This window comes from Ictidomys tridecemlineatus, chromosome 3 (genome assembly GCF_052094955.1).
Source record: "Ictidomys tridecemlineatus isolate mIctTri1 chromosome 3, mIctTri1.hap1, whole genome shotgun sequence".
Lineage (NCBI taxonomy): Eukaryota > Metazoa > Chordata > Mammalia > Rodentia > Sciuridae > Ictidomys > Ictidomys tridecemlineatus.
In genome coordinates, this window is record NC_135479.1 from 115,270,341 (window position 1) to 115,297,496 (window position 27,156).

Consider the following 27,156-nt stretch of genomic DNA (forward strand, 5'->3'; position numbering starts at 1 on the left):
TAGGAGCAGCCTCGAAACAGCGAAACAAGAAATTGAACGAAAATGAGCGGAAAAAAAAAAAAGAAAGGTCACAAAGCTCGAGTCCCTCCTGAAGTCAGCCTACTGCTACTCGGTGGACTCTTTCAGTTCCTGATCTTGCGGTGGGGTGGAGAAAAGGGGATTTCTTGGTGTTTCGAAATGTGACGGAGCAGCTCGGCAGAGTTCTGTCTGCTAACTGGCCACCCCCACCCCACAGGGCCCTGAGGGTCGCGGCCGAGAGCTGTTAGTCGTTATCTTTCCCCACCTCGTCTTCTCTCTCAAAAACAAAAACCCCGAGTCCAAACCCCTTCGGTAAACACTGCAAAACATGTAATTTATAGCTCCCTGTAGGAACCGAGAAGGCAGCCTGGTGGGGTGGGAGGCTGACAAGCGGGGGACAGAAATGTCTCCCCTTGGTTTGGCCGGAACTTTGGCCACCCCGCCCGCCTGGCCCGATGGCGGATGGAGGTCAGCCGGGGGAAGGCGTCTGGGTGGAGGCCGCCGGGGCGGGGCGGAGCGCCGGCAGCTGGCAGGGCGGCCCTCGGGCAGGAGGCCCCCGCGGGGGCGAGGGCAGCCGGGTGGGAGGCCCCGCAAGGCGGGCCCGGGGGAGCGAGGCCAACACCGGGCGCGCTGCAGGGCGGCTGCTGCCCGGCTACCTCCGGGGCGGGGCGGCCCAGCTGCGGTCCGCGGGGGGGAGGGTCGCCCGCGCCTGACCTCGGGCAGCGGCGCTCTGCCTCCGCCCGGCCGGCTGCTGGGGTCGCGCACAGTGCACCCAGCGGCCGCCCTGCCCCCTCCCTCCCTTGTCGCGCGACGGCCGAGCGGCCAGGGCGCCCCCGGGTCTGGCCCGTCACCACAGAGCCGCGGGTGGGGCGGGGGTGGGGCTGTGGCGGCCCCAGACAGCGGGCTGGGCGACTCGAGGAAGGAAGGAGGGAGGGCGGCGGTGGGGGTGGGGCGGGGAGGGAACATCCTGTCTGCGCCGGGTGCACCGCAGACAGCGCCGCGCGCCAGCCGCCCAGACGGCGCGCTGGGCCAGGAGCGCCGGGCGCGCGCCTGAGGGGGGGGACGCGCGCGCGCGCGGGGGACAGAGCGGGGGGGGGTGATCCCTGAGGAGCCACAATAGGCCAGACGGCGCGCGCGTCCCCGAAGGGACTCGGAGCCGCGAGGGGGCGGCGACGCCGGCGGGCTCGCGCGCGCGGGGCCGCCGCTGGCTCCGTTCCCTCCCCCACCCCCTCCCCCTCCCCGCCGCCCTCGCTCTCCCCCGGGCGGCCGGAGACGGCGGCGGCGTCTGCGGGAAGCCGTGTGTCTCCGCAGTGACGTGGGCGGGCCGAGGGCACGGTGACGTCAGAGGGCTGTGTGTAGCGATGTGTGTGGGGTTCGGAGCGGCGCCGGCACAGCCGAAGGGAGCGGGCGAGCGGCGGCGACGGCGGCGGCGGGCACAGGTGCGGCCCCAGCTCGCGGGGGAACGCGGCGGAGGTGGCGGGAGGCCAGGGGCGCGCGACCTCCAGGGAGCCCGACGGCGGCGACTGGGGTGGTGGGAGTTAACAAAGCTGGTGGAGCTTCCCGGGGCGCGGAGACCAAGAGTCCGGGGTTCGGATGCGCAGGTCCGGGCGGGGTCGTGGCCAGAGGGGTCTCGGGGCGGACGTCCCACGGTGGATCAAGCCTGGTAGATCCCGGGCGGTGAGCGCAGGCAGGAGAGGGTGTTGCACTTGACCAGAGACGCCTGGACCCCGGAGACCTGGACGCCGGTCACCGCCCCCACACCCGCCCGTCTGCGCACCGCGGGGATGCCCGGGGCTCGACCTGGCTGGTCAGCCCGAGCGGCAAGGGATCTGGGCTGGGCGGCCAACCTGCTCGCGGTCCCCAGTTGGGTCTGGCTCAGGGCCGGCGGGAGAAGGTGTAGCCCTAGGGGCGCTGGGGTAACACCGGAGAACTTCCCGGGGAGAGGGTGCGCGGGGGATTTCCATCGTTCACCCCGCGGCCCCGTAGTGGGCGATGTGGGGAGGACACTTGGGGTGATCCCAGGTTCGCGGGTGGGGGTTGGGGGACTCCTCCCTCTACTTCCCTCCACCCCTTTTCACACCCCCCCCCCAGAGGTCCCGGCACTCTAAGCTCCTTGTCTTCCCCATTTCGGGTGAAAGATGGGTGGGTGGCTTTGCGTGGGCGGAGCGCTTCAGGGTTTTAGGGGCTCCCCCATTCTAGGTCATGTCTCCTGCCCTCTTCCTTGGCCTGCATTGGATGAGGTGTCCTTATGGTGGCGAAAGTCAGTAGGATGGCTAGTGACTTTCGTCCTTAATCCTTTGGGTTTGTTTTAAGGTAAACTGCTGGGAGTTTGGAGAGCAAAAATTTCTATTTATTGGATTTCTTTTGGGTATTCTTTAAAGGAGGAAGTGGAAGAATCTTTTCTTTTTCTCTCTTCCTCCATTTGCATTCTTTGTGAGGTCTGTCTGCCTTGTGGTTTTTGTCCCGGATTAATCTTGTTCAAGGATGGAGGTTCCCAGGCATAGAGTCTTATAGCTTTTGGCTTCCATTAAGCAAAATTACTAACCTTTTAAAGGGAAAGTTAATTTTTGCCTACAGTCATTTTGGGAAGATAGCATACGTTGATTAGATGAATCAATGCACTTGAGATTGTAACTTAGTTACTTACATTAACTCCTATGTTTTTTGGGGGGAGATGAATAAAATTATGTTTTTTTTAAAAAATTAGATGAAATAATGGGTTATATTTTAGTTATAGTAGTGTAACTGAGAAAGCCTCTGGTACTGAGTTTCGGTTGAGATCATCTGTTTAAGGTTTTTCATATTCTGAATTTGAGTAGCCTTACTCTTTTTGAGGGATATTTTTGCTCCCTTTGCCCACCTTCCTATTTAAATGAAGCTTCTTCTAGTTACTTGGTGTTAGATTTGAAGAAATCACTCAAGTGTCACCTTTGGTAAAGTGAACTTAGTTTAAGATTAAGAAACTGGTTTCAAACTGACCCTTTGGCCTCTGGAGCAAATTCAAATGTAACTCTTCCTCCATCCCCTTTCTCTTCTTCCAGATTAATTTAAAGAAGAATGAAGTGTAATTCTTGAAGATAATTGGGCAATTTTTTTGTTAAGTATCATTTTTGATTGTAGAAGTTCAAGTGAAGCTAGAGGCCCTTACTGGTGTGAAGATTTATACAAGTCTTCAATTTGTCAGCACAGACCAACCAACCATTTTTAGAGGGGATACTCCCCCTCTCCTTTTTTGGTATCTTGCTGGTAAAAATTAAATTTGTTTGCATTATTTTGACTGGTGTCGGAGTCTAGGTTTTATGAAACATCAATGGCATAAACTTTACACATGCTTTGCTTAAAAAAAAAAAGATTAATCAAACCATTGCCTTGAAGCTGGACCTCTTGAATTGAGAAATTGGTAATGTTATTTTACATATATATGAAGAATCCAAGGAAAGCCTCTTCAGAAGTGTACCTCTTAAGATTATATTTATTACTAGAAGCAAAAAGAGACATTTTGTAGTATTTGCAGTGAAATTATACTAGGATAAGCAGAACCAAAACAAAGTTGCAAAATCTATTGGGTAAGAAGATTTCCTTTTGGAAATTTGTAATTTTTTATGAATAGGTTAAAAGTATTTGATACAGTTACTCTTCTTCAAATAAGCAACTAAATAAAAATGCAAATCTCAGACTTAATTATTTAACACAATAGCATAGCAATGGAAAACCTACAGGCAAATTTCTCCTTAGTTCAGGGCTCAAATAAAAAACTGAATGGGATGGGAGATGATGGCAGCCCGCCAGTGAAAAAAATGATGACAGACATTCATGCAAATGGAAAAATGATAAACAAGATGCCAACGGTAAAGAAGGAACACTTGGATGACTATGGAGAAGCACCTATGGAAACTGATGGAGAGCCTGTCAAGCGGACCTGTACTTCTGTGCCTGAACCTTTAAATTTAAATCCCAGTTTGAAACATACATTGGCACAATTCCATTTAAGTAGTCAGAGCTCTTTGGGTGGACCAGCAGCATTTTCTGCTCGGTATTCCCAAGAAAGCATGTCACCTACTGTATTTTTGCCTCTTCCATCTCCTCAGGTTCTTCCTGGCCCACTGCTCATCCCTTCCGATAGCTCCACAGAGCTCACCCAGACTGTTTTGGAAGGGGAATCTATTTCTTGTTTTCAAGTTGGAGGAGAAAAGAGACTCTGTTTGCCCCAAGTCTTAAATTCTGTTCTCCGAGAATTTTCACTTCAGCAAATAAATACAGTATGTGATGAGTTATATATATATTGTTCAAGGTGTACTTCAGACCAGCTTCATATCTTAAAGGTCCTGGGAATACTTCCTTTTAATGCTCCATCCTGTGGGCTGATCACATTAACTGATGCACAAAGACTGTGTAATGCTTTATTGCGGCCACGAACTTTTCCTCAAAATGGTAGTGTACTTCCTGCTAAAAACTCATGGGCTCAGTTAAAGGAAACTGGCAGTGCCTTTGAAGTGGAACATGAATGCTTGGGCAAATGTCAGGGTCTCTTTGCACCTCAGTTTTATGTTCAGCCCGATGCTCCATGTATTCAGTGTCTGGAGTGCTGTGGAATGTTTGCACCCCAGACATTTGTGATGCATTCTCACAGATCACCTGACAAAAGAACTTGCCACTGGGGCTTTGAATCAGCCAAATGGCATTGTTATCTTCATGTGAACCAAAAATACTTGGGGACACCTGAAGAAAAGAAACTGAAGATAATTTTAGAAGAAATGAAGGAGAAGTTTAGTGTGAGAAATGGAAAAAGAACTCAATCCAAGGCAAGTAGCAATTTTGAACAAGGGTAATAGTTTACTTTGAAATCAAAATTTTATATTTAGAGTATAATTTACACATTGTTAAGAAAGATACTGCTTATGCAACAACATGACACAAATCAATGTCATATTACATCTGTATTATAATTTTTAGGCTATAAAGTATTTTCCTATTTAACCTTCCAAACAACCTTGTGGATTGTAGGATTATTCCCATTTCACAGAAAAAATGAGGTTGAGATGAGTGGCAGAGTTTGAGATGAGTGGCAGTTCCCCAAATTGTATAGTCAGGGAGTGGAAGAGTTGGGCTTTGTTTTGGTCCTATTGTCATTTTCACACATCCTGCTTCTTGATGACTAAATCTATTGTTTTCTTAGGACTCAAGATAATTTTCACTTTGGTATTATGGTGTTATCTCCATTTGCAAATGATATAATGACTAGCCAAAACATTTCTTATGTGGGCTCAAAATAGCATTTTTCAAAGACATGGCTATGTTTATGTTTAAAACTGATGTTTATATGGTTGAATATTCAGGCTTGATCAATGTTGGAAACAAATAGAAAAAACATTTATCTGAAGTATTTGTGATTCTAGTAACCAAGGTATTTATTTTTGGTACAGGGAATTGAATCCTGGGGAGATTTACCACTGAGCTACCTCCCCAGTCCTTTTTATTTTTTATATTGAGATAGAATTTCACTGAGTTCCTGGGGTTCTTCCTGTTTCTGAGGCTAGGCTTGAACTTGGGATGCTCCTGCCTCAGCCTTCTGAGTTGCTGGGACAGACATGCACTACTGTGCCTAGCCCAAGATATTTTTTTTTAAGTAAGGAATAATTTTTAAAATGTATGACACAACTAGAATGAAGAAGTTTATTTTACATTAATAAAGTATTAATATAACAAGCTATTAGCAAAAAGATCTGAAACTTACTATTCTTTTCACTGCATTATTTGATAGGCTAAGTTAATATCTTCATTCTAATTAAGAATTTGAATGCCTGGTAATAGATGATTTGAATTATTAAGTACTATTTGATCTTGTTATTGTATGTATCTTCCTACTTGATTTTAAATTGATATATAGTAACAATACCAAACACTTCATGGTTTAAAATGTAGTATGCATTGCTCCTGGGCACTTTTATATATATGATTTATTTAATTCTTATAACAAAAGGCTGGCATGTTTTGTTTAAAACTTTAAATTTTTTCACTATTAATTTTTATTGCTTGTCCTTATCTCTGTCTTGTTTTATAGAAGAAATGAATGAGCATATTAAATGGCTGACGACCCAAAGTTGTTCATAGCAAAGTTAGGGCTGAATTAGAATTTAAAATTAGATGTCTTGTGCTTTATCATCGTACTCTTTAAGATTTTCAGGGAAATTTACTTAGCATAGTTTTAAGACAATGTTTTGCTTCTGAAACTCAATGAAGATGGTAGACTTTTAGACTCTAGAGTAGTTTGTTGCTTCCCAAAAGGTTAGTACTTTAAATCCCTTGCCAGTGGCTACTAGATTGAGGTATAGTTATTAACTAGTTTTAAAGCTCTACTGACTTCAAGCCAGTACTCAAAAGTTTGAAACTTGCTTACAGCTGTATTTCTGCAATACTGAAGTTTGTGCTCAGAGGTCATCTGTTTTCATAATGTGAAATGACCCTTTTTGATACATATGTTATCATTGCCCCAAAACTATAAGTAGAGACTCTATGCTTATATTTCTGTAGGTGGACATATTATTTGTCAGATATTCTTTTTTGAATCTTTGTTATTCTTGACATAAGTATTTTTTGGATAAACCACCTTGCCTCTATTCCTAGTCTGTGTTTGTGTAAAAAAACAGAACCATGGTAAAGGATTGAGTGGGGGAAAAAGATAGTGGGCAAATTAACTGAAACTGAATGTGGTGAGATTTGGTTAAAATTGAATCCATCCTTTATCTGGGAAGTAGTCCATTATTGTCCCAAAATTTATTAATTTGAATACACTTTTGATTTTGGGAGAGAGAGTGAGGTTTTTTTTCTCCCATCTCTTTGCCGTGTTATATTTTGCATTTTTTGCAACATTTTCTTTCTTTCTTTTCTTTTCCTTTCTTCTCTTTTCTTTTTTTTTTGTGCACTGGGGCAAACCCAGGGGCATTCTATCACCGAGCTACACCCCTATCCTAATTATTTTTTATTTTGAGACAGGATCTCACTAAGTTGAACTTGTGACTCTCCTGCTCTAGCCTCCTGAGTTGATGGGATTACAGGTGTGCATCACCACACCTGGCTAGCAGTTTGCTTTGTTATATTTTAATATTGCTTCCAATTTTATGTGAATCAAAGGAATTTAAAGGAATTTAAGAAAATTTTCAACAATCAGATCTTGAGTCTTTTTGGTTCATGTTTTAATATATACTTGATTTTTTAAATAAAGTTATGCTTGCCCCACTGCACATTTTAAAAAATTTACTATTCAAAACTTTGTGAGGTAGTATTTTGAAGGTCTGTGAGGAAAGCAAGTTAGAATATTTCTTCCTCTCATATGAGAAATCAGTCTCAGATGTAACATGTTCCTGGCTATATAGCTGAAGATGGTAGAATCAGGAGTTGAATTCAGGATCTTCTGTCTTGAAGTCTGGTAATTTTCCCTTCTTCTTGAAGCAAATGTAGTAGCAGAAACAAAATTTTGAGGAACATTAACTTTTCTTATCAACTTACCTTAGTATAATGGTTCTAAAATTCTGTATTAGCTTACACATATCAACATAGACTAAGATATTTAACTGGGAAAGGGGACAAGGAAATAGTCCTTGATTAGGGAACCTTGTTTTCATTATCTTCAGTGTGTCAGTGAGTTGGTGACCAAACAGTTGACCAAAGGGAGCTCATTTTATAAAGTAAGACCAGGTCTTTTTTTTTTTTAAATACTATGCTAAATATAATAGCCTGTTACATAAAGGACCGTATGTTTAGTGTGAATACTAGTGTAATTTGATATGCTTATATAGTTTATATAGTCAAAGTACTGTTTTTGGATTAAAAAATACCCTGAAAATAGATGATTGATTGAAGAGTAGCAACTTAATTATTTTAAGGATGAAATTATATTAGCAATGACCAACAAACTACTTACTTGCATAGCTAATAACTGTTTAATTTGCATAGGAGCTATATTTAGTTGGGAGAAATAAGTTGTGTAAGGTCAGTGCTCTAAGTAAGGAACTGAATTTACTTTTTGAGGAAACTAAGGGTATATTATGAACTCCTTCTCATTCAGGTTGTAAAAAATATACTTGATTATAGACCTGCCTAGGTTGCTCTGCATATCTTACTGTTCGAAATGAGCTTTTTGTGATTTTATTAGAAAAATGGATATTGTATCTTATAGTGCACAAATATGTGGGAAAATATCATTCCTGATTCTTTTTTACATTATCAGTGGGTATTCAAACAAATCAGAATTAGATCAAATTAATTTTTGTCATGGAATAAAGGTTGCTAAGCAAATTGATCATTTGTAAATAAAATTTGAAGGGTGATATTTCCTTAAGATTATTTTCAAGCCTGTTAGACCATTTATAGTCAATTAATAAAAAAATTATAGGTGATGCTTCACTGTTAATAGCATATGGCTAGCAATTTCCACTTTACTAAATGAAGGATGATATATACCCTTATAAATGTATTAGAACTTAGATTTATGGTACTCAGACTGGACTACTATTAGTAAGTATATTTTTTACTTTATAGTTAGGGAAAAAATATAGGTTATTTTTGTTGCAAATAGAATTCTTAAAAATATTTCCCCTGATTGGGAGGATAGTTCAGTGATAGAACATAAGCTTAGCATATACAAGATCCTGGGTTTGATCTCTAGCGTGTGTGCGCGCGCGCGCGCACACACACACACACACACACACACACACACAAAAGAAAAAAAAAAAAAGAAAAAGGTGGGGGGGGGGAAGAAGCCAAGACAAACTTTCCTGAAAGCTTATTAGTTGTTTTCCTACCTTTAGTTTTACATTTTCATTTCAATTCTTCATTTCTGCAGAGGTTTTTTGAATACAAAAATCTCAAATTACAGTACAAAAATCTCTCCCTTCTTGCAAGCTGTTGTATAATTGCTTAGGAAATGTGTTTCTTAGTATGAATCTAAATGAGGTCAGGACAACTACAGAGAGTTGTGATGGGACAAAATGTGTTCTAGTAGTTATTATGGTAGATTTCATGGTAATTTGTTACTTCAGTGGTATAGTTTGCATTTTGTGATTAGCACAAATTTTGATCAATAAGGTCAGAGTCAGGTAAAGTAATTGTGCTCCTATGAGGAATGACTATGAATATTGTCTAACTTTTTAGAGTTAATGACTGTCTTTATGAATTTAGAGATTAACTGCCTTGCCCCACAAACTACTTTAGATCCTGGCATGTCAGAGGCTCTCAATGGATTCTTAATTTTTTTAACTGAATAATTTTTTTCTTAAACAACACTAACTATATTTTAAAGTATTAGGATTTTTAAAAAATGGTTTAACCTTTAAGTATATATATTTTACACATGGACTATTAATGTAACTCATTAAATGAGAGAATGAATCTGAAAGTATTTGGAAGTTAAAAGTCTTTACTATAGAAATGTAGGATGGCCAGGCACCTGTGTAATTCCAGGGACTCAGAAGGCTGAGGCAGGAGGATTGCAAGTTCAATTTAGTGAGATTCTGTCTCAAAATAAAAAATAAAAAGGGCTGGGGCTGTAGCCCAGTGGTAGAGCCCACATTATGGGTTCAATCCCCAGTACCCCATACACACAAAAAAAGTTTAGGATGGTATTTCAATGAATATTGAAGTATGCATATTTATTTGGGGATTCCTTCTTCCCCCAATCATATTCAGCTTTCCTAGAATTATGTGAAGATATTTCTAAGACAAATAAGATAACCGTATACTGGGTTCAAATGTATCTCTCACTTAGTTGTTTGTACACAGTATACTAGTTGGATATTTACTTACCAAAATAAAGTATACAGGATGAAAGTGTGAAATAGGATTTTTATAAGAAATAGAAACATTTTTCAAACATTTTTATTATTTTAGACTTACAACCTGAGAAGGTACATTGATTGGTTCTCTTGGAGATAGGGCCTGTTCCATGAGATCACTTTGAGATTTTAAATGATAGAGACCCCACAGTCCATTTGGATTAGATAAGAATTTCATTTAGAATATCTTTCTATTTTCTTCCTGAGCCTTTGTATTGAGTTTAGAGTAATTAAGTTTTGAAGCTCTTCCTGTTAATAGCAGGTTTTGTAGATCCTCCCTTTTCCTGACATTTTATTGGATATCTTTAGAATAGTGACATTGAGAATAGTGCCTCTCTTTTTTTTTTTAAGAGAGAGTGAGAGAGAGAGAGAGAGAGAGAGTTTTTAATATTTATTTTTTAGTTCTCGACAGACACAACATCTTTATTGGTATGTGGTGCTGAGGATCGAACCCGGGTCGCACGCATGCCAGGCGAGCGCGCTACCGCTTGAGCCACATCCCCAGCCAAGAATAGTGCCTCTCTTTTCAGAAATGCAGAATCTGTATTCATTTTTAGCATTTAAAATAGAATCGTTAGCATTTTTTAAAAAACATATTTTTAGTTGTAGATGGACACAATACCTTTATTTTGTTTAGCTTTTTTTAATGTGGTGCTGGGAATTGAACCCAGTGACTCACCTGTGCTGGGCAAGCACTCTACCATTGAACCGCAATCCCAGCCCTCTTCAGCATTTTGTAGACTTGTGATAAAAAAAATTATATATATATATATTCTTAGGTCTGAGTTTCTTTTCCAACTGTAGTTTTTCAAGTCTTTCTTGTCTGGGGTTCTATGAGGGGAGTAGTAAGTCCTACAGGATATGTGATTTGAGTGAGATCAGGTTCTCTTGAGGATGGTACTTAGTACCATTCTACATGCACCATTCTACATGGTTGGAGAGAAATTGATTCACTACATACAAAGAATGCCTGGGGCATTTCTAATTCTGTTGAGAACCCAGTTGAAAAGGGTCAGGAGGGTCATGAAATCAATTTAATGGGTCACCTGCATTTAAAAAAAACCATGAAATAGAATAAAATAGAAAAATAGTGAATATCACATATAGTAAGATTAATTAATCTCCATTTTGATGTTGCCAGTTAACATTGTTTGAAGGCCCAAATAATCTGGGGTCATAATTTTTTAAAAAGCATACCTACTAAGATGAGAAAAAAGTAAAGTCTTGTACTTATTCAGATTAAAAATTTTGACATTTCAGTGAAAATACATTTATGACATTGAGGATTCTACATAGTTGCATATTAAATGTTTTGAACACCACAGAATTCGTGTGTGTGTGTGTGTGTGTGTGTGAGAGAGAGAGAGAGAGAGAGAGAGAGAGAGAGAGAAATATATACATATACACATGTGTATATATATTATAAATATATATATATATATATATATATATATATATATATATATATATATATATATATGAAGTCCTGGGAATTAACAGGATTTTTATCAGCTTTTTCCTTTTAAGTTATGAGGGGACTGACAGACTAATAGTTTCACATGAAGAATGTAAGATAATAGTTGCACATTTATTTTTAAGAACATGATCCTTTGCTTTTCCTATGGGTATTTTTAAGCACTTCAAACCTAAAATCGGCTTTGTGAGGTAGGTGGTATGATCTTTCAGTCTGTGGGAACAGCAGGCATTGCTGTGACTCCTGAAAATCCATTTTTGATAAGTTAGTGCAGATGCTTAGATCATATTGTCCCAGTTTTGCATTAGGTTGATTAATTCTAATGATTACGATGAAGTGAGGCTCAAGACTAAGCCTTAAAATCTCATAAGTAGCTATTTGTTACCTTGTAACACTATTCCGTTTGAGTTGTTGAGACACTCGTTCACAACATGTTGGAAGTATTGAAACCTGATGCTGTACAGAGGGATTTGGTTTCTTCAGTAAGAGTTGTTGGCAGCTGTCTAGTAGGGTATCTTTTTTATACTTCTGAAAATCATTTATTGGACACTTGAATGGCTTGTGTATTAAAAAGATCTGACATATATATTCACTTTGTACCCAAAGAATTATTTCCTAGGTATGTATCCAGTCATGTGTTTGGTAAGCTTGATAATGATTTATGTTGGGCTAGTATAAAGTAATGTGCACTATATTTTACTTCTTACATAATCATTCCATTAGGATGATAGACTGTTAAATTCATGAACCTACTTACTGTCTTAGGGATACAAAAATTAATCTTTATCATTTTTAGTGCCTTTTAAATTATTTTAAAAAATAATTTCCATATATTTTTTAAAAAGCTTTATTCTTTGGAAATTCCTTCAGTATTTTGAAGCATTTTGTCTTTAGGACTTTGAGATTATATTATTTACCTGGATGCCATAATGAAAAACTAGAGTGTCCATCCAAAAACAAAGTTTATTATTGAGCATTTGTCTAGGACTTCTAAAAGTTTTGGTTTATTTTTTTTGGTACAGATTGGAATATTTGTATGAGAACAGTGGTGCTGAGTGGGTGGAATTGCTTTTGTATTTAAAAAGTGGTGACTTTTTTGTAAATAAGTCAAGTGCTCTAAATTATTTATTATTATGACACTAATGTGCATTATATTACCAAAGTACAATGTTTTTTTACTAGAAAATCCAATTATCAGAGAGTCATGTGTATAAAGACCTTAATAAGATGCAGAAATTTAGAGAAACTTTTGTAAAACACATTTTCTAAAGTTTTTTAATTACTAAAATTTTTACTTACTAAAAATTAACTGCACCTCACATTCCACCATCATTGCTAACCATCTGCCCCCTCTCCTCCCCTCCTCACTCCTCTGCCCTATCTAGAGTTCGTCTATTCCTCCCATGCTTCCCCTCCCTACCCCACTGTGAGTCAGTCACCTTATATCAGAGAAAACATTCAGCATTTGTTTTTTTGGGATTGGCTAACTTCATTTAGCATTATATTCTCCAACTCCACCCATTTACCTGCAAATGCCATGATTTTATTCTCTTTTATTGCTGAGTAATATTCCATTGTGTATATATGCCACATTTTTTAATCCATTCATCTACTGAAGGGCATAGGTTAGTTCCAAAGTACATGTATGAAGACATGAATTGGTGTGAACATAGTTTATATACAAACAGATATGAAACATTATGCTTTATATGTGTAATAAGAATTGAAATGCATTCCGCTGTCATGTATTTAAAAAAATAAAATCAATTAAAAATAAATAAATAAATATTAAAGACAAAATTTAAAAAAATAACTGTACATTTTAGGGTTGTTTAAATTTTGCTTTCCTAGCTATTATTTGGAGTTTTATGACTTTAAAGAATCTTTGGAATGAAATAATATGTCTGAAATTTTGCTTACGTGTGTGAAGTGAAATGCCATCTATTCATTTTGGGGTAGTTAATGGTGGGGAAGATGAGCAATAAAAGCATTTAGAAATGTTAAGGCTCTAACTTAAGCTACTAAGTAATCATCTCTCCATTACCAAATCACATAATGTGTTTTATTTTAATGTTTAAATTAAATTTAAATTCCCATGTTGAAATGTAAGAGATGAAAGTCAATAGATAGCTCATATCTTGGTTATCTAATTTTTATTCCTGATCAGTAGCATTACTGCTGTGTCATTTAATTTTATATATATTTTAAAAAACCTAATTTGTATGTTGATACAAATGCAGACTAGATCAGAAAATCTGGCATGTTTGTGAATGTTTTGTTGTATAATATGTGCTTTTCTTAATTCTTTTAAACATGCAGTTAGGATAATTTGTTATAAATGTGTTTATGGCTTACCACGCATATTTGGTAAATTAACTTGCAGCATTTTATTATGGTTAGTGTGTGCATGTCCCTATCATTTTATTATTTAATTTGTGTATCTGATAAAATGCAGACTGTTGGACTTCTTTCCATGAACATAGGATATCATATATGAAAGAGACTCTTGAAAGTGAATACTTGAATGAAAGACAGGGTGCTAGGTACTGAAAATTCCAGTTAAGAATGTTTTTGACCTCAGGTGGTTGTTCCATCAGAGACCAGATAGCCACTTAGGGTTGAATAGGTAATTCAGACATTGGCTAGAGACTACATACACTAGATAATCTTAAAGGCAAATTTTCTTAGAACCTATGGTTTGTGACTCTCTTAGTGGATTGACTTGAGAATTAAAAAATAAAGAAAGGGAATTAAGAGTGATGAATATTTAAAAATAAGTAAATGTGCTGGCAGTTACTTAAATAGAATTTAAATTTTAGGGACATTGTAGAATAGACACTAGATTTGGATTGTGAATGAAACTTACATCAAATTGTATTGGTTAGAAAGAAGCAGGATGTAATGTAATTAAAATTCTTAATAGGTGGATGTTCATTAAGTTGTCAGTTACCTTCTGCAAGTTATCCTTTTTGCTCTTCCTTTATTTATACATATAGCTCATCCTTCAGCATTGAGGTGAAAAAAAAGTTTGCCATATTTATAAAGAAATATGGTTTACTGATACTTATTAACAAACAAAGTGGTTTGGGGTTTAATTTGCCAAAGTACTTATTGCTGTAGAATGTTATATAGTTACTAGTCTAACAGACACTATAGGAGTGGGATACAGTCTAGCTGACTATAATAACAAGAATAAGAATCAAAGTTCTCAAGGCTGTACATTCACATAGTACTCTTGTTTAAAATAGATTCCACATGTATGACATTTGATGAAGTCATTTCTGGTAATCTATGTTAACAGGCATATTGAAACTTCCTATGGTACAGTAGTTCATGTAGCAAACCCTTTTGAGTTTCAGGTGATTAGGCATGGTAATTTAAGGAAAGACTGTCTTACTAAAAGGTGATTGTTAAGAATGTAATTCCTCTTTACCTTGTGGCCTCTTCAAGTTGACATATAAAATTAACCATGAGGGTCTGAGGTTGTAGCTTAGTGATAAAGTACTTACTTAGCCTGTGTGAGGCCCTGGGTTTGATCTCCAGCATTTGGGAGAGTTATATATGTGTGTGTGTGTGTGTGTGTGTGTGTGTGTGTGTGTGTGTGTGTATTTGGATTGTGAATAAAACTTAAACAAATTTATGTGTGTGTGTATATATATATATACATATATTATGTATACATGTATATATATAAAATCTCAAACAAATAAACAAATAAATAAATTTGCCCTTCAATAAACTTTCCTTTCAACATCTTTCTGCAGACAGATACAACACCAGGAATGGAATTACAATCATGGTATCCTGTTATAAAACAGGAAGGTGACCATGTTTCTCAGACACACTCTTTTTTACATCCCAGGTGAGTGGCATTTATTTATTTGTTGTTTATTCATCCATTTATTCATTAAATAGGTATCTGCCAGTTACTACTCTGGGAACTAGGAATTTATGGTATGATGTTAAGCTTTCTTGTTAATGGATTATCTGCAAAAATTCAAAATTGTTTCTAAGAAGGTATACTTGTATAAAATCACTGTTAAACCTATTGTATTCAACGAAGGTCTTTTGGGTACTATTAAATCTATTTGTGAATTTTTTTTTTTTTTTAGCAGAATACTGAGTTTTCAGATGTAGCGTTCATTAAATTGATAAAGAGGAACAATGTAGATGTCCTATACAATGAAAATGAGGTATAAGAGAGCATCTGAGGGGCTGGGGATGTGGCTCAAGCAGTAGCGTGCTTGCCTGGCATGCGTGCGGCCCGGGTTCGATCCTCAGCACCACATACCAACAAAAGATGTTGTGTCCGCTGAGAACTAAAAAAACAATAAATATTAAAAATTCTCTCTCTCTCTCCTCTCTCACTCTTTAAAAAAAAAAAGAGAGAGCATCTGAGGTTTAGGGGATAAAGTATTAGTTAAATGGTTATATCTTTTCACAAAAGTTTATTTAGATTATAGTTAAAATATAGTTAAATATCTAGCTCAAATTTGTTCTATGAGCCTTGCAGATAATAGATTGAGCAATTTTATGTGAGCTGTGACCCAAAGTAATAGTTATTCTTTTAATCTTAATTTTTGAGATTTTTTATTCTGTTTTATCAAATAAGTAGGAAGTACTAGTTTTTTAAGTACTACTAAGATTGATCTGTGGAGTTTGCTACAAGGAGATTTCCTAGTACCTGGGCAGAATACATGGTCCCTGTTCTCTCTTTCTGAACTATAGAAGAAGGACCCTGGGAGCTCTTCACTGGACTAACATGGATTATGTCAGTCATGGAATGGGTGACTAAAACAGCCCCACTCTAGCAAAGAGCAAGGGTTTGGGATGGTTGGTGGGCAAGTAGTGTATTAGTCAGCTTTTCCACCTCTGTGACAAAAATACCTGATAAGAACAGTTTATAGGAGGAAAATTTTATTTTGAGTGCACAGTTTCAGATGTTCAGTTCAGTCCATGGTCTTTGGACTCCATTGCTCTGGGCCCCAGTGAGACAGAACAGCATGGTAGAAGCTCTAGTGGAGGGAAGCTTTCAGGTCATGGCAGCTAGAAAGAAGACAGAGAGTGGGGAGCCAGGGGACAGCCCCCAAGGGTATGCCTCCAATAGCCCATTTCTTCTAGCCATGTCTCACTTGCCTACAGTTACCACCCAATTAATCCTTTGAAATTATTAATACATTCAGTGAACCACCCACTTATTAGGTTATGGCTCTCATAATCTAAGGATTCCTGCATTAACACAAGAGCTTTTCTGGGAACACCTCATATCCAAACTCCAAGAAGTAGCATATAGTCTGTTCTCTTTCTGGAGTAAACCTCACTTGCTACTCAGAAGTATTCTGCAGCTCTGTGAAGTGCGGCATGCTTTTAGTTCTCCAGTGATTTTAAGGGAAGGGGAAAAGACACCCCCCCCATCACCAGTAAGTATCTCTTTAGTGTAAGAAATTACTTGCAGAATAACAAAACTTCCTTATAATTTGATTTTAATGCCTAAAATACTGATTTTTCCCCAAGAAATCTTTTTATGTGACCTGTTTTCTAAGTTGTTATATTGTATATTTTGGTAAAAAAAGAAATTGATTTTGACTTGTACCTAAATGTAATATGTAATATGTGTCTTATCTTGGTTTTCTTTATTTTCAGCTACTACTTATACATGTGTGATAAAGTGGTTGCTCCAAATGTCTCGCTTACTTCTGCTGTATCCCAGTCTAAAGAGGTCACAAAGACAGAGGCAAGTAAGTCCTTTTCAAGACAGCCAGAGAAGCCTCACATTAATAATAAACACCAAAAAACAGTGTCTTACCCAGATGTCTCACTTGAGGAACAGGAGAAAATGGATTTAAAAACAAATAGAGAATTATACAGTCGATTAGGTGAGTATTCAGGAATTATATTTAAAAATCAGATATCTAAAAAATGTATGCTTTTTATAGATAATTGAAACTTTTACCTTAAAAATGTCACCTTTCAAAACTCAGGGTGATTTCTGTACTTTTTTAGGATGAGTATAGCTACGGAAGCTAATGAGATAGATATTCATAGGCTATATAGTTTCATATTGCAAGTGATTTTTGTCATTTTTTTCATTCCTGCCTTTTCTTGCTGTCAGATTCTTTAGTAGGTTTTTTGTTTGTTTGTTTGTTTTTGGTATGGGGGATTGATCTCAGAGGTACTCAACCACTGAGCAACACTCCCAGCCCCTTTTTGTATTTTATTTACAAGTAGTGTCTCACTGAGTTGCTTAGTGTCTCATTAAGCTGCTGAGGCTGGCTTTGGACTCACAATCCTCCTGTCTCAGCCTCCCAAGCTGCTGGGATGACAGGTGTATGCCACCGTGCCTGGCTTTCCCCTTCCCCTTAACTTATTATGAATTTAGAAACCATTTAATGAACTTTCAGAAATAATACATAAGTAACAGTGGTTAGATATAGAGTCCAGAGAAACGTAAGTCATGGAATAAAACAAGAATTGAAAGTTATGGGAGCCAGCCAGATGGCATAAATGCAGAATGCTAACTGGTTATCAAGAAGAAAAAAAAAAAACATTTTTTATTCACCATGCCTTTTAAAATACTGTGGACTAGGGCTGGGGTCGTGGCTCAGTGGTAGAGCGCTTGCTTGGTGTGTGCGGGGCCCTGGGTTTGATCCTCAGCACCACGTTAAAATAAAGGTATTGTGTCCAACTACAACTAAAAAATAAATATTTTTTTAAAAAACACTATGGACTAAATGAGACATGTCTACTCAAATACTACCTGTGTTATATTCCATGTAGAAGCACAGCTTTGCTTAGTGCTTAGGCAGTGTGACAGTTATTTTAGCTGCTTTGGAACAGTTGGAGAGGCCTCATTTAACTGTTTTCACAGAGAATTGAGATTCTTGAGAAATTTCTATACTTTAATACTTTGAGGGTTTTTTTTTTTTTTTCCAAATGGTACTGGGGATTGAAATATGCATTTTGTGCTTGCTTACTACTGAGTTACATACCCAGCCCTCATTTTGAGATTTTCAAAACTTAGTTTTCTTTGCATTATAATGCAAATTTAATTAATCAATTAATTAATTAATTATATTTCTTAAATTCTAGTGATTTTTTAGAACCTAGTTGAGATATAATTTCCATACTAAGGTTTACTCCTTTAAAGTGTTCAGTTTAGTGGTTTTTAGTAAATCACAAAGTTTTGCAGCCATCACAAATATTTAATTCCAGAACATTTTCATCACTCTAAAAGGAAATTCTTTTATCCTGTAGTCTTTGGCAGTCACTAATTTGTTTCTGTTGTATGGATTTGCCTATTCTAGACATTTCACACTAAAATAATCATATAATGTGGCTTGGTGTTTGACTTCTTTCACTATTTTTTCAGAATGTGTTGCATGTGTCAGTACTTTTCTTTTTATGGCTTAATATTCCATTTTATGGAAATATCATATTTTATTTATCCTTTCAGTTGATTGATAGTTGCATTTTGTCTAGTTTTGAGTTAATATGAATATTGCTATATATAATATTGCTATAATATTGTGTATACTGTGTACAAGTTGTAGTGTGGACATGTTTTCAGTTCTTTTGAGTAAACATGTAGGAGTAGAATTGCTGGATCATGTGATCAAATATGTTTACATATTCAGGGACAGTCAAACTTTTCCAAGCACCTGTATTATTTTATATTCCTGTTAGTAGCTTGTGAGGGTTTTAATTTCTGCACATCTTTTTGTGAGTACTTGTTTTTGTCTGTCTTTCAATTAAGCCATTGTGGGTTGTGAAGTGGTATTTCATTGTGGTTTTGATTTGTAATTCACCAACTACTAATGATGTTGAGTATCTTTGTATTTTTCTGAATATTGTGTATTTTCTTTGGAGAAAAGTCTTTTCAAATTCTTTGCTTATTTTTAGATTGGGTTATCTCTTCACTATTGAGTTGTAAGAGTTCTTTAGGTATTTAGGATACTAGATCCTTATCGCATATATAATTTGCTATTTTGTCAGTTTTCTTTTTGCTTTCCTGTTAGTGACCCTTGAAGCATAGCAGTTTTTAGTTTTTGTGAAGTCCAATTTATTTTCTTTGGTTACTTGCTTTAGGTTTCATATCTAAAAAAACCATTGCCTAATCCAGGGTTAGGAAGATTTATATTTAAGAGTTGTAGCTCTTACAGTTAGGTCTTCACTCCATGTTAATTTTTATATATGGTGTGAGGTCCAGTCCTATTCATTTGCAAGGGAATACAGTTTCACATTTGTTGAAAAGACTATGTTTGCTTGATGACATTGTCTTTGGCACCCTAGTCAAAAAATGATTGCCTACAAAAGTATGGATGTGTTTATTTCTGGACTCAGAATTTTTTTCCTACTAATTTGTCTGTTCTTAGGCCAGTATTTCCAACAATCTTCGTTTTTGTAACTTGAGCTTTGAAATGGGGAGTTGAGTCCTCCAACTTTATTATTATTTTTAGGATTGTTTTGGCTATTTTGGATTCCTTGAATTTCCATGCGAATCTTAAAATATGCTTGACAATTTCTACAAAACAAAAACAAAAACACAACCTGAATGTTTTGATAGGGGTGCATGAGTCAGTCAATTTAGGGAGTACTGCTATTTTAATATTAAGGTCTTTAGTCACGAACATGGGATATCTTCCCATGTATTCAGATTTTTAAAAAATTTTTTTTTATTTTTTAGTTTTCATTTTTTAGTTTTTTAGTTTTCACAACATCTTTATTTTTATGTGGTGCTGAGGATCGAACCCAGGGACTGGCGCATGCCAGGCGAGCACGCTACCGCTTGAGCCACATCCCCAGCCCCTGTATTCAGATTTTTTATTTCTTTAGGTGATGGTTCATAAGTCATTGTACAAATCTTTCTTGTGTTAAATTTATTAAGTGTTTTGTTCTTTTGATTTGTAAATAAACTTGTTTTCTTAATTTGATTTATGGATTGTTCTAGCGACTTTTAAAACAGTGATATTCATACCTTATTTGATTTTTTTGGTCCTCTCAAAGATCCATTGGTCTCACATAATTCTACAAGTAAAAAGAAATCAGAGTCTGCTACTTGCGCAAGAGACACAACCAAGCATGATGAAACTTCATCTTCATTTCTTGTCAAAGATGTTATTTGTGAGGATGATAAGGGGAAAATCATGGAAGAAGTAATGAGAACTTATGTAAAACAACAGGAGAAGCTGAACTCAATTTTGCAAAAGAAGCAACAACTTCAAATGGTAAAATTATTATCTAAGATAATAAAATTATTATCTAATTATTATTTTCACAATGGTACATTGTGAAAAAAATACTTTTGTATATTATTAATAAGGAAAGTGAAGATGGGGTATTGCAAATGTACTTAAGATCGTTCAGAGTTGACACCGATAAGCAATTTTAACATACTTTAAATTTTTTAAAGAAAATAGATTTTCAAGAGAATTCTATATAGAACTAATAAGATAGTTGGAATTTAGGTTTGGTTTTCTTTCTATCTTTTTTTTTTTTTTTGGTGGTACTAGGGATTGAACTCAAGGCCCTTTACCACTAGCAATGTCTTCAGCCCTTCCAATTTTTAATTTTGAAACAGGGTCTCACTAAATTGCTGAGGCTGACCTCAAACTTGTGATCCTCCTGCCTCAGCATCCTAAATAGCTGGAATTAGAGGCATGTGCTACCATGCCCAGCTTAAATATTTTCTGAACTGAAATTTTTAAATGATAGAAATAAAGTAAAAATTATATTGTGATTGTTTATGTTATAGGAGGTGGAAATGTTGAGTAGTTCAAAAGCTATGAAGGAACTCACTGAAGAACAACAGAATTTGCAGAAAGAGCTTGAATCTTTGCAGAATGAACATGCTCAACGAATGGAAGAATTTTATGTTGAACAGAAAGACTTGGAGAAAAAATTGGAGCAGGTAATGAAGCAAAAATGTACCTGTGACTCAAATTTAGAAAAAGACAAAGAGGCTGAATATGCAGCACAGGTAAGAATTATTCAGTTTATATGAAGATGCTCTTTCAGCATGGAAGTGGAAACTATTTCTTCTGTATTAAAGGAATTCCTTTTTGTTAAGTTCATTTTGCTAGGCTAGATTTCAAAATAGATAATTCTGCTAAGTGCAACTTCATGCTGTTATTGTCTCAAGATAGTTTTTTGACCTTTGTTACTTTCTTACTTTAAACTTTTATTGTGTTTCTGTAAATTTAATTACCTAAATCATTAATCTCAAGTTCTCTGAATATAAAATTTTATATTTTAATTTTATCCAAATATAAAATTTGGACTGGGATGTAGCCCAGTGATAGAGCACCCACTCAGCATCCCTGAGGCCCTGGGTTTGATCCAAAGCACCATAAAATTAATAAACAAACATCTTAATGTAGTATTTGGGCTTTCAAATCAACAAATTAATAAGCCTTAACTGTTTCCTACTATATTCAGAAGCACTGGAGGCAAATAAATAAATAAATTTTTTTTGTTAATAGTAGCTAACAATACAGGGAAGATGAACAATCACGTTGTGATATGGAGATATAGTAAAGTGTAGGGCATTTTGCAAGTACTATGAAGGTGTTCTTTCCTTTTGATCCTTTGCTTTTTCCTCAGTGTTGTGTCAAATTAAAAGTATTAGATATTCAAGGGGATTGTGATATGTATGAAATAGTTAACTTTTAAAAAAGTAATTTGAAAATAGGTTTTTACCATGATAGAAAGATTAAATTGAAAAATAAAACTGAATGAAAACTGACAAAGCCTTTTAAATCACACAGTTGGCAGAGCTGAGACAGAGATTGGACCATGCTGAGGCTGATAGGCAAGAACTTCAAGATGAACTCAGACAGGAACGGGAGGCAAGACAGAAGTTAGAGATGATGATAAAAGAGCTAAAGCTGCAAATTTTGAAATCATCAAAGACTGCTAAAGAATAGAAACCATGAAAGAGATTCATTTGTGTATTACTGACAGGGTTTTTTGTTTGTTGCTTGCTTTGGTGATTGAATCCTGAACATCTTATCTGCATGAAGATAAATAGGCTTTCTGTCCATTTGTAGATCAGAGAAAGTGAAGAGATTATATATTAGTACATAAATTTTTACATTTTCCAAATGAATGAAATGTATGTTTCTTTGTACTTTTTTTTCACTCAGCTTGTTAACAGTAGTATATGGTTTCAACTAGTAGATAATTACCTATATTTCTAATGCAAAATTAATAATTGTATACTTTTTAAAAGCTGCATTATGTGATGGAAAATAGTGATCAATTTTGTTTATCCATATTTCAAACTCAACTTTAGATAAAATGGTGGTATTATAATTCAAATATGTAATATAGAACTACTTGAGGAGTTGAGTCTCCATTTTTCTCACCAACACAAACTCCTTTCTGAATTGATATAGTACATTCATTATTATATGCAAAATTTGCTTTTACTTTGTTCAGATTGTGGAACTGAGTTTCCACCAGTTTTCTTTTTGGTGTCTTCTAAGAGGAATTTCATTGATGAAGTTATAGCCCACCCTTGTACACAATGGGCAAAGATAACATGCTTTGTTAGTTATGCTTTGCTGCTAAACACAAGAAGCATTGTAATTTGTCTTTCAATTTAAATGTGATTATATTTAGAATTTTTTTGTAGTGACTTCAGAAAAATAATTTCTGAGCTTTTTAATGGTGTTAATAGTGGTGTGAAAATATTAATGTTCTTGAGAAAACTGATTCCATTAATGTACATTGGTTTCTATACAATCCATAATCCTGTACAGTTTTTATATGTAGTTATGGGTCTTTACTAAAATTTATATAATGGATTTGTTTTTCTTTAAATTATAAAATATTAAACACCTTGAAGGTTATTTTGGACTTTTGTATGTTTAAATGTTATCTTACCAAATTTGCACGAATGGACCATTTTCAATTGCTCTTTGATATCAAAATCAGGAATTTACAGTAAACTGCTAGTATCTGATAGGTTAATATAGGTCAGTTTAGTTATCTGCTACTGAAAGTTTTCTGGATAATTTTTAGATGGCAAAGGAATTTCAAATTTTGGGGAAGGGCAACATCTGCACTTTTTTTTGCACAAAAAGTCTAAAAAATGTTTTTAATAGCAAATCTCACAGTAGTTAGTTTTTTTGTTGTTAAAGTTATTAAGTAAAATTCTCAATATTAAGTTTTCTGAAGGAAGATTGATTACTATTCCATGAGTTTTTTGTTTTTCATGTTCTCATAAGGTACTATATGAAATTACTGAAGAGATCTAAATTTATTTTAAAAATAAATCAGCTAGATTTAAAGTTACATACTATTTTCAGCACAGAAGGCTTATACTCTAATGGTATAGAATTTCAAAAATTTACTAGGTTATCATTTAACTAGTTATTTTCATATTTTGCTGAATGGTACTCATATATCCAAAAAGAATTTTTGTACTTCACAAAATGTAGTTTATTTTCTATATAATGTGTGATTTTCATTTGAGCTTTACTATGTTAACCCTATAGCTTAATTGGTTGATTCTTGAAATCTCCTCAAGGAGGAACAATGTGAAAATGACAAGCAGAAATATGTTAAAAATGACATATCCTCCCAGTGCCATTGATTTAGATCTGGAGAAAGAAGAATCACAAACATTTATAATATAGTTTTATTTTAGCTGTGAATTAGTTTTGTCATAACTCAGCTTTTTGGTAGATATACTCAAGCACCTATAATTTCATTTATTTTTTAATTCCCTCAAAACCTTTCTGCTTATGTTACTTAGTAAATTATAAGCTTAACCTAAGTTTCAACCCAAAACTTCTAAAATAAATTGCTTAATCTTTGAAATGGGTTACTTTAGAATTCTAAGTGGTAACACCATTAAATTATTTATAAATTCTTGATTTAAAATTGAGTAAAGAAATATTTTTTATAGTCCTTCATGTAATAAAACTTGCCATGTGACATATAGTCTTTGTTTTCCAGAAGATTCATTGATGTGCCATACGTTTCTTTCTAACTTCCTTGAAAATAGTTTTCTAGTTAATTGTAAATATACCTGTTATTGTTAAAAGTAACTTTAAGTTAAATTGCACCATATAGCTTGAAAACAATGTAGAAGTTTTTGTAATACTTTTAAAAGTGACCTCTGCTGAAGTATCTTATCCATATAAAACTTATTATTCTATGCTTTGCATGCTTTTGTGTGCTGATTGCTAGCTTAGTTTGTTTTGGTGTTAGTTTTTGTGTGCCAAGTTCACTTGCAAGCCGATTTTTCCTCAGATTTCATAATATTATTCTTTTTAGGAGAAATAAAAATGTTTAAAAAGCTGCGTTAAAAGATCAGCCTATAAAGAATTTTGGTAGAGCATCTTTAGAAGGAAAAAAGACAATTTTAGCTTACTGGGTGATGAGTGATTTTTAATTTGAGTAGTGATAGCGTATCTATAATCTAAACTTTATGAAAAAAATGTACCAAATCTATAAAGGTATTAAATGGAAAACCTCCTGCTGTTGATGAGGAAGCTCTTAAGCCACCCTAATTTCACAAATGGCAACTTCTAACACTATGAAAAGTTTGACCAACCAACATAAGTTTGACTTATGCTTTAATTTTTGTAAAGCATATTCTTTTGCTTAAATTTCTGTGTCCATGAAAATTAGGATGTTTTATTCTTCTTGAACTAATTTTATAGCATATTTAATATATTACCAGTTTAGATAAAATCATTTGTATATATTGGATTATAAAACAAGTAAAGTAGGTGAAGTAGACCAAGTACTATGATATTTGCAGGTTATCCATATCTTTTAGAAGACATGACAGAACAACCAATTTGTTTGCACATCTGTGGCTTCTGTTTGAAGGAAAGTAAAAGGACAAGGAAACTCAAGTAATATAAAACAGGCTCAAAGTATTTCCCTAGAATTAATTGCAAAGCTAATACTGAAGATTTTGCTCAGCTTCTGAAATTTTCTTCTTAATGATAAGATGTTCTGATTACTTAGGGAAGAATGCTCACTTTTTTATTTGCCCTTTTTGCATTTAATCCACATGACAGGACATTAAAATTACTATAATGAAACATTGTGCTCATACTGTACATCTATTCCTGTGCTTGGAACTACTTGTTAATAGTTTTTATTGAAGCTATCAGCAATAAGAGACATACAGCTGCTGTATTATATGTTGGTAAATTGAATAAACTGCTTAAAATTTTCTTTTTCTAGTATAGAATACTTAAGCCTTTCCACTATTGGAAGAAAAGCATATGGGTATTTTATAATGCATCTTCTTTAAAAGGACAGTCTTTTTCTTTTTTTGTAAAATCTTTCCACTTAACTGGCTTCTAAACAATATAATGCAGTTTGAAGCCTGCTTAGGAATAGAATTAAATGTCTTATGTAGTGCTACTGTTTTTCAATTAGAAATGTAAAAAAAAATTTTAAAAATGAAGCCCAGAAAACAAAGTAGTTTAATATAAAATGAATTTATAAGATTTTTTTTCTTCAATAGAGATACCTCACTTGAAAATAAAGCACAGCATACTTAAAGTAGTTCTAGTAAAAGCATCCTACTAAATTAATTGCTAAGTCTAGGACATTTTTTGGGGAAATTAGAATTTGTGAAAAATAAAATATACTTGCTTTTAACTATCTTGTTAGGAGTACTTGTTTATCCTGATAATTTTATGCCAAAATAGTAGTCTTAAATTATTTCTGAATTTTTAACCTGTGAAGGCAGTAAATGAATTAACTGTTCTGCAACTGTTGAAACAAATTGTTAAATATATTGACCATAATTCAATTTATAATTTTGCCAATGATGTACAGTTTTATGATTAAAATTGCTGTGGTTGGTTGCATTACATGACACACAAAACTGTCCTCTACCTCACGTGAAATAAATATTTTATATGGTTTTACTAAAAAAATGACTCATCTATCTGGTCACTTAGTTTACAAATTTTGAATTATATTTATTGAAACATGACATACTGTGCTCTTAGCTTATACCTCAATTGTATTTTGTGCTGTTTTCCATTTTCATGTCTTGTAAATAACTTGTATAGATTGTGGATCAAATTCCAAATAAAAACTTTTAATGCCAATGAAATTTGATTCAAGTCATCTCAGTATCCTGTGTTAAACAAGCTACCTTGTATTCTATAATTGATATTCTTTTTTTTTTTAAACAAGGAGAGAGAGAATTTATTTTTTTTTAAAGAAGAAAGAGAGAGAGAATTTTTAATATTTATTTATTTATTTTAGTTTTCGGCAGACACAACATCTTTGTTTGTATGTGGTGCTGAGGATCGAACCCGGGCCGCATGCCTGCCAGGCGAGCGTGCTACCGCTTGAGCCACATCCCCAGCCCCAAGAGAGAGAATTTTAATATTTATTTTGTTTTTTAGTTTTCGGCGGACACAGCATCTTTGTTTGTATGTGGTGCTGAGGATCAAACCCGGGCTGCACACATGCCTGGCGAGCGCGCTACCCTTGAGCCACATCCCCAGCCCAATATTATTTTTCTTTACAGTCTGTTATTACACACTGATTAAGACTTGAAAACCATTTTTGTGTGTGTGTGTGTGTGTGTGGTGCTGGGGATTGAACCCAGGGCCTTGTGCATGTGAGGCAAGCACTCTACCAACTGAGCTATATCCCCAGCCAGCTTGAAAGCCTTTTAAAAAATAAAATGGAATTTTATATAATATTTCAGGTGGTGAAATAATCAGCAATTTGTCATCATTCTATTTCATGATACTTGAACTCTTCACCTTAGCATCTTTTTCCCTCACCCCAGGTATAAATTATTGCTACATTAACAGATCACCCTCAAATTTGGCAGCTTAAACA

The 27,156-nt window shown here is 36.0% G+C and overlaps 1 protein-coding gene across 2 annotated transcripts; it reads left to right on the top strand.

Moving 5' to 3' along the window:
* Nucleotides 1–1,146: 1,146 nt before the first annotated feature.
* On the top strand, nucleotides 1,147–26,231 carry Skil (SKI like proto-oncogene). Of its 2 annotated transcripts, none has more exons than XM_078043631.1 (7): nucleotides 1,147–1,457; nucleotides 3,060–4,824; nucleotides 15,091–15,184; nucleotides 16,966–17,198; nucleotides 20,326–20,546; nucleotides 21,074–21,229; nucleotides 22,086–26,231. In XM_078043631.1, exons 2-7 carry the CDS (start codon nucleotides 3,723–3,725, stop codon nucleotides 22,242–22,244), a joined length of 1,965 nt encoding a protein of 654 aa, XP_077899757.1. In that variant the 5' UTR covers nucleotides 1,147–1,457; nucleotides 3,060–3,722; the 3' UTR covers nucleotides 22,245–26,231. The 2 variants fall into 2 exon arrangements, with proteins under 2 accessions (XP_077899757.1, XP_077899756.1); XM_078043630.1 differs by having other exon boundaries at nucleotides 1,205–1,457; nucleotides 21,074–21,298.
* Nucleotides 26,232–27,156: the final 925 nt, after the last annotated feature.

Bases quoted from the DNA above. Each gene is read 5' to 3' on its own strand.
- Skil (XM_078043630.1), top strand. From the start codon at position 3,723: ATGGAAAACCTACAGGCAAATTTCTCCTTAGTTCAGGGCTCAAATAAA. The intron at 15,185-16,965 runs GTGAGTGGCATT...CTTTATTTTCAG, and splicing joins CACTCTTTTTTACATCCCAG to CTACTACTTATACATGTGTG. The intron at 17,199-20,325 runs GTGAGTATTCAG...GTCCTCTCAAAG, and splicing joins AGAATTATACAGTCGATTAG to ATCCATTGGTCTCACATAAT.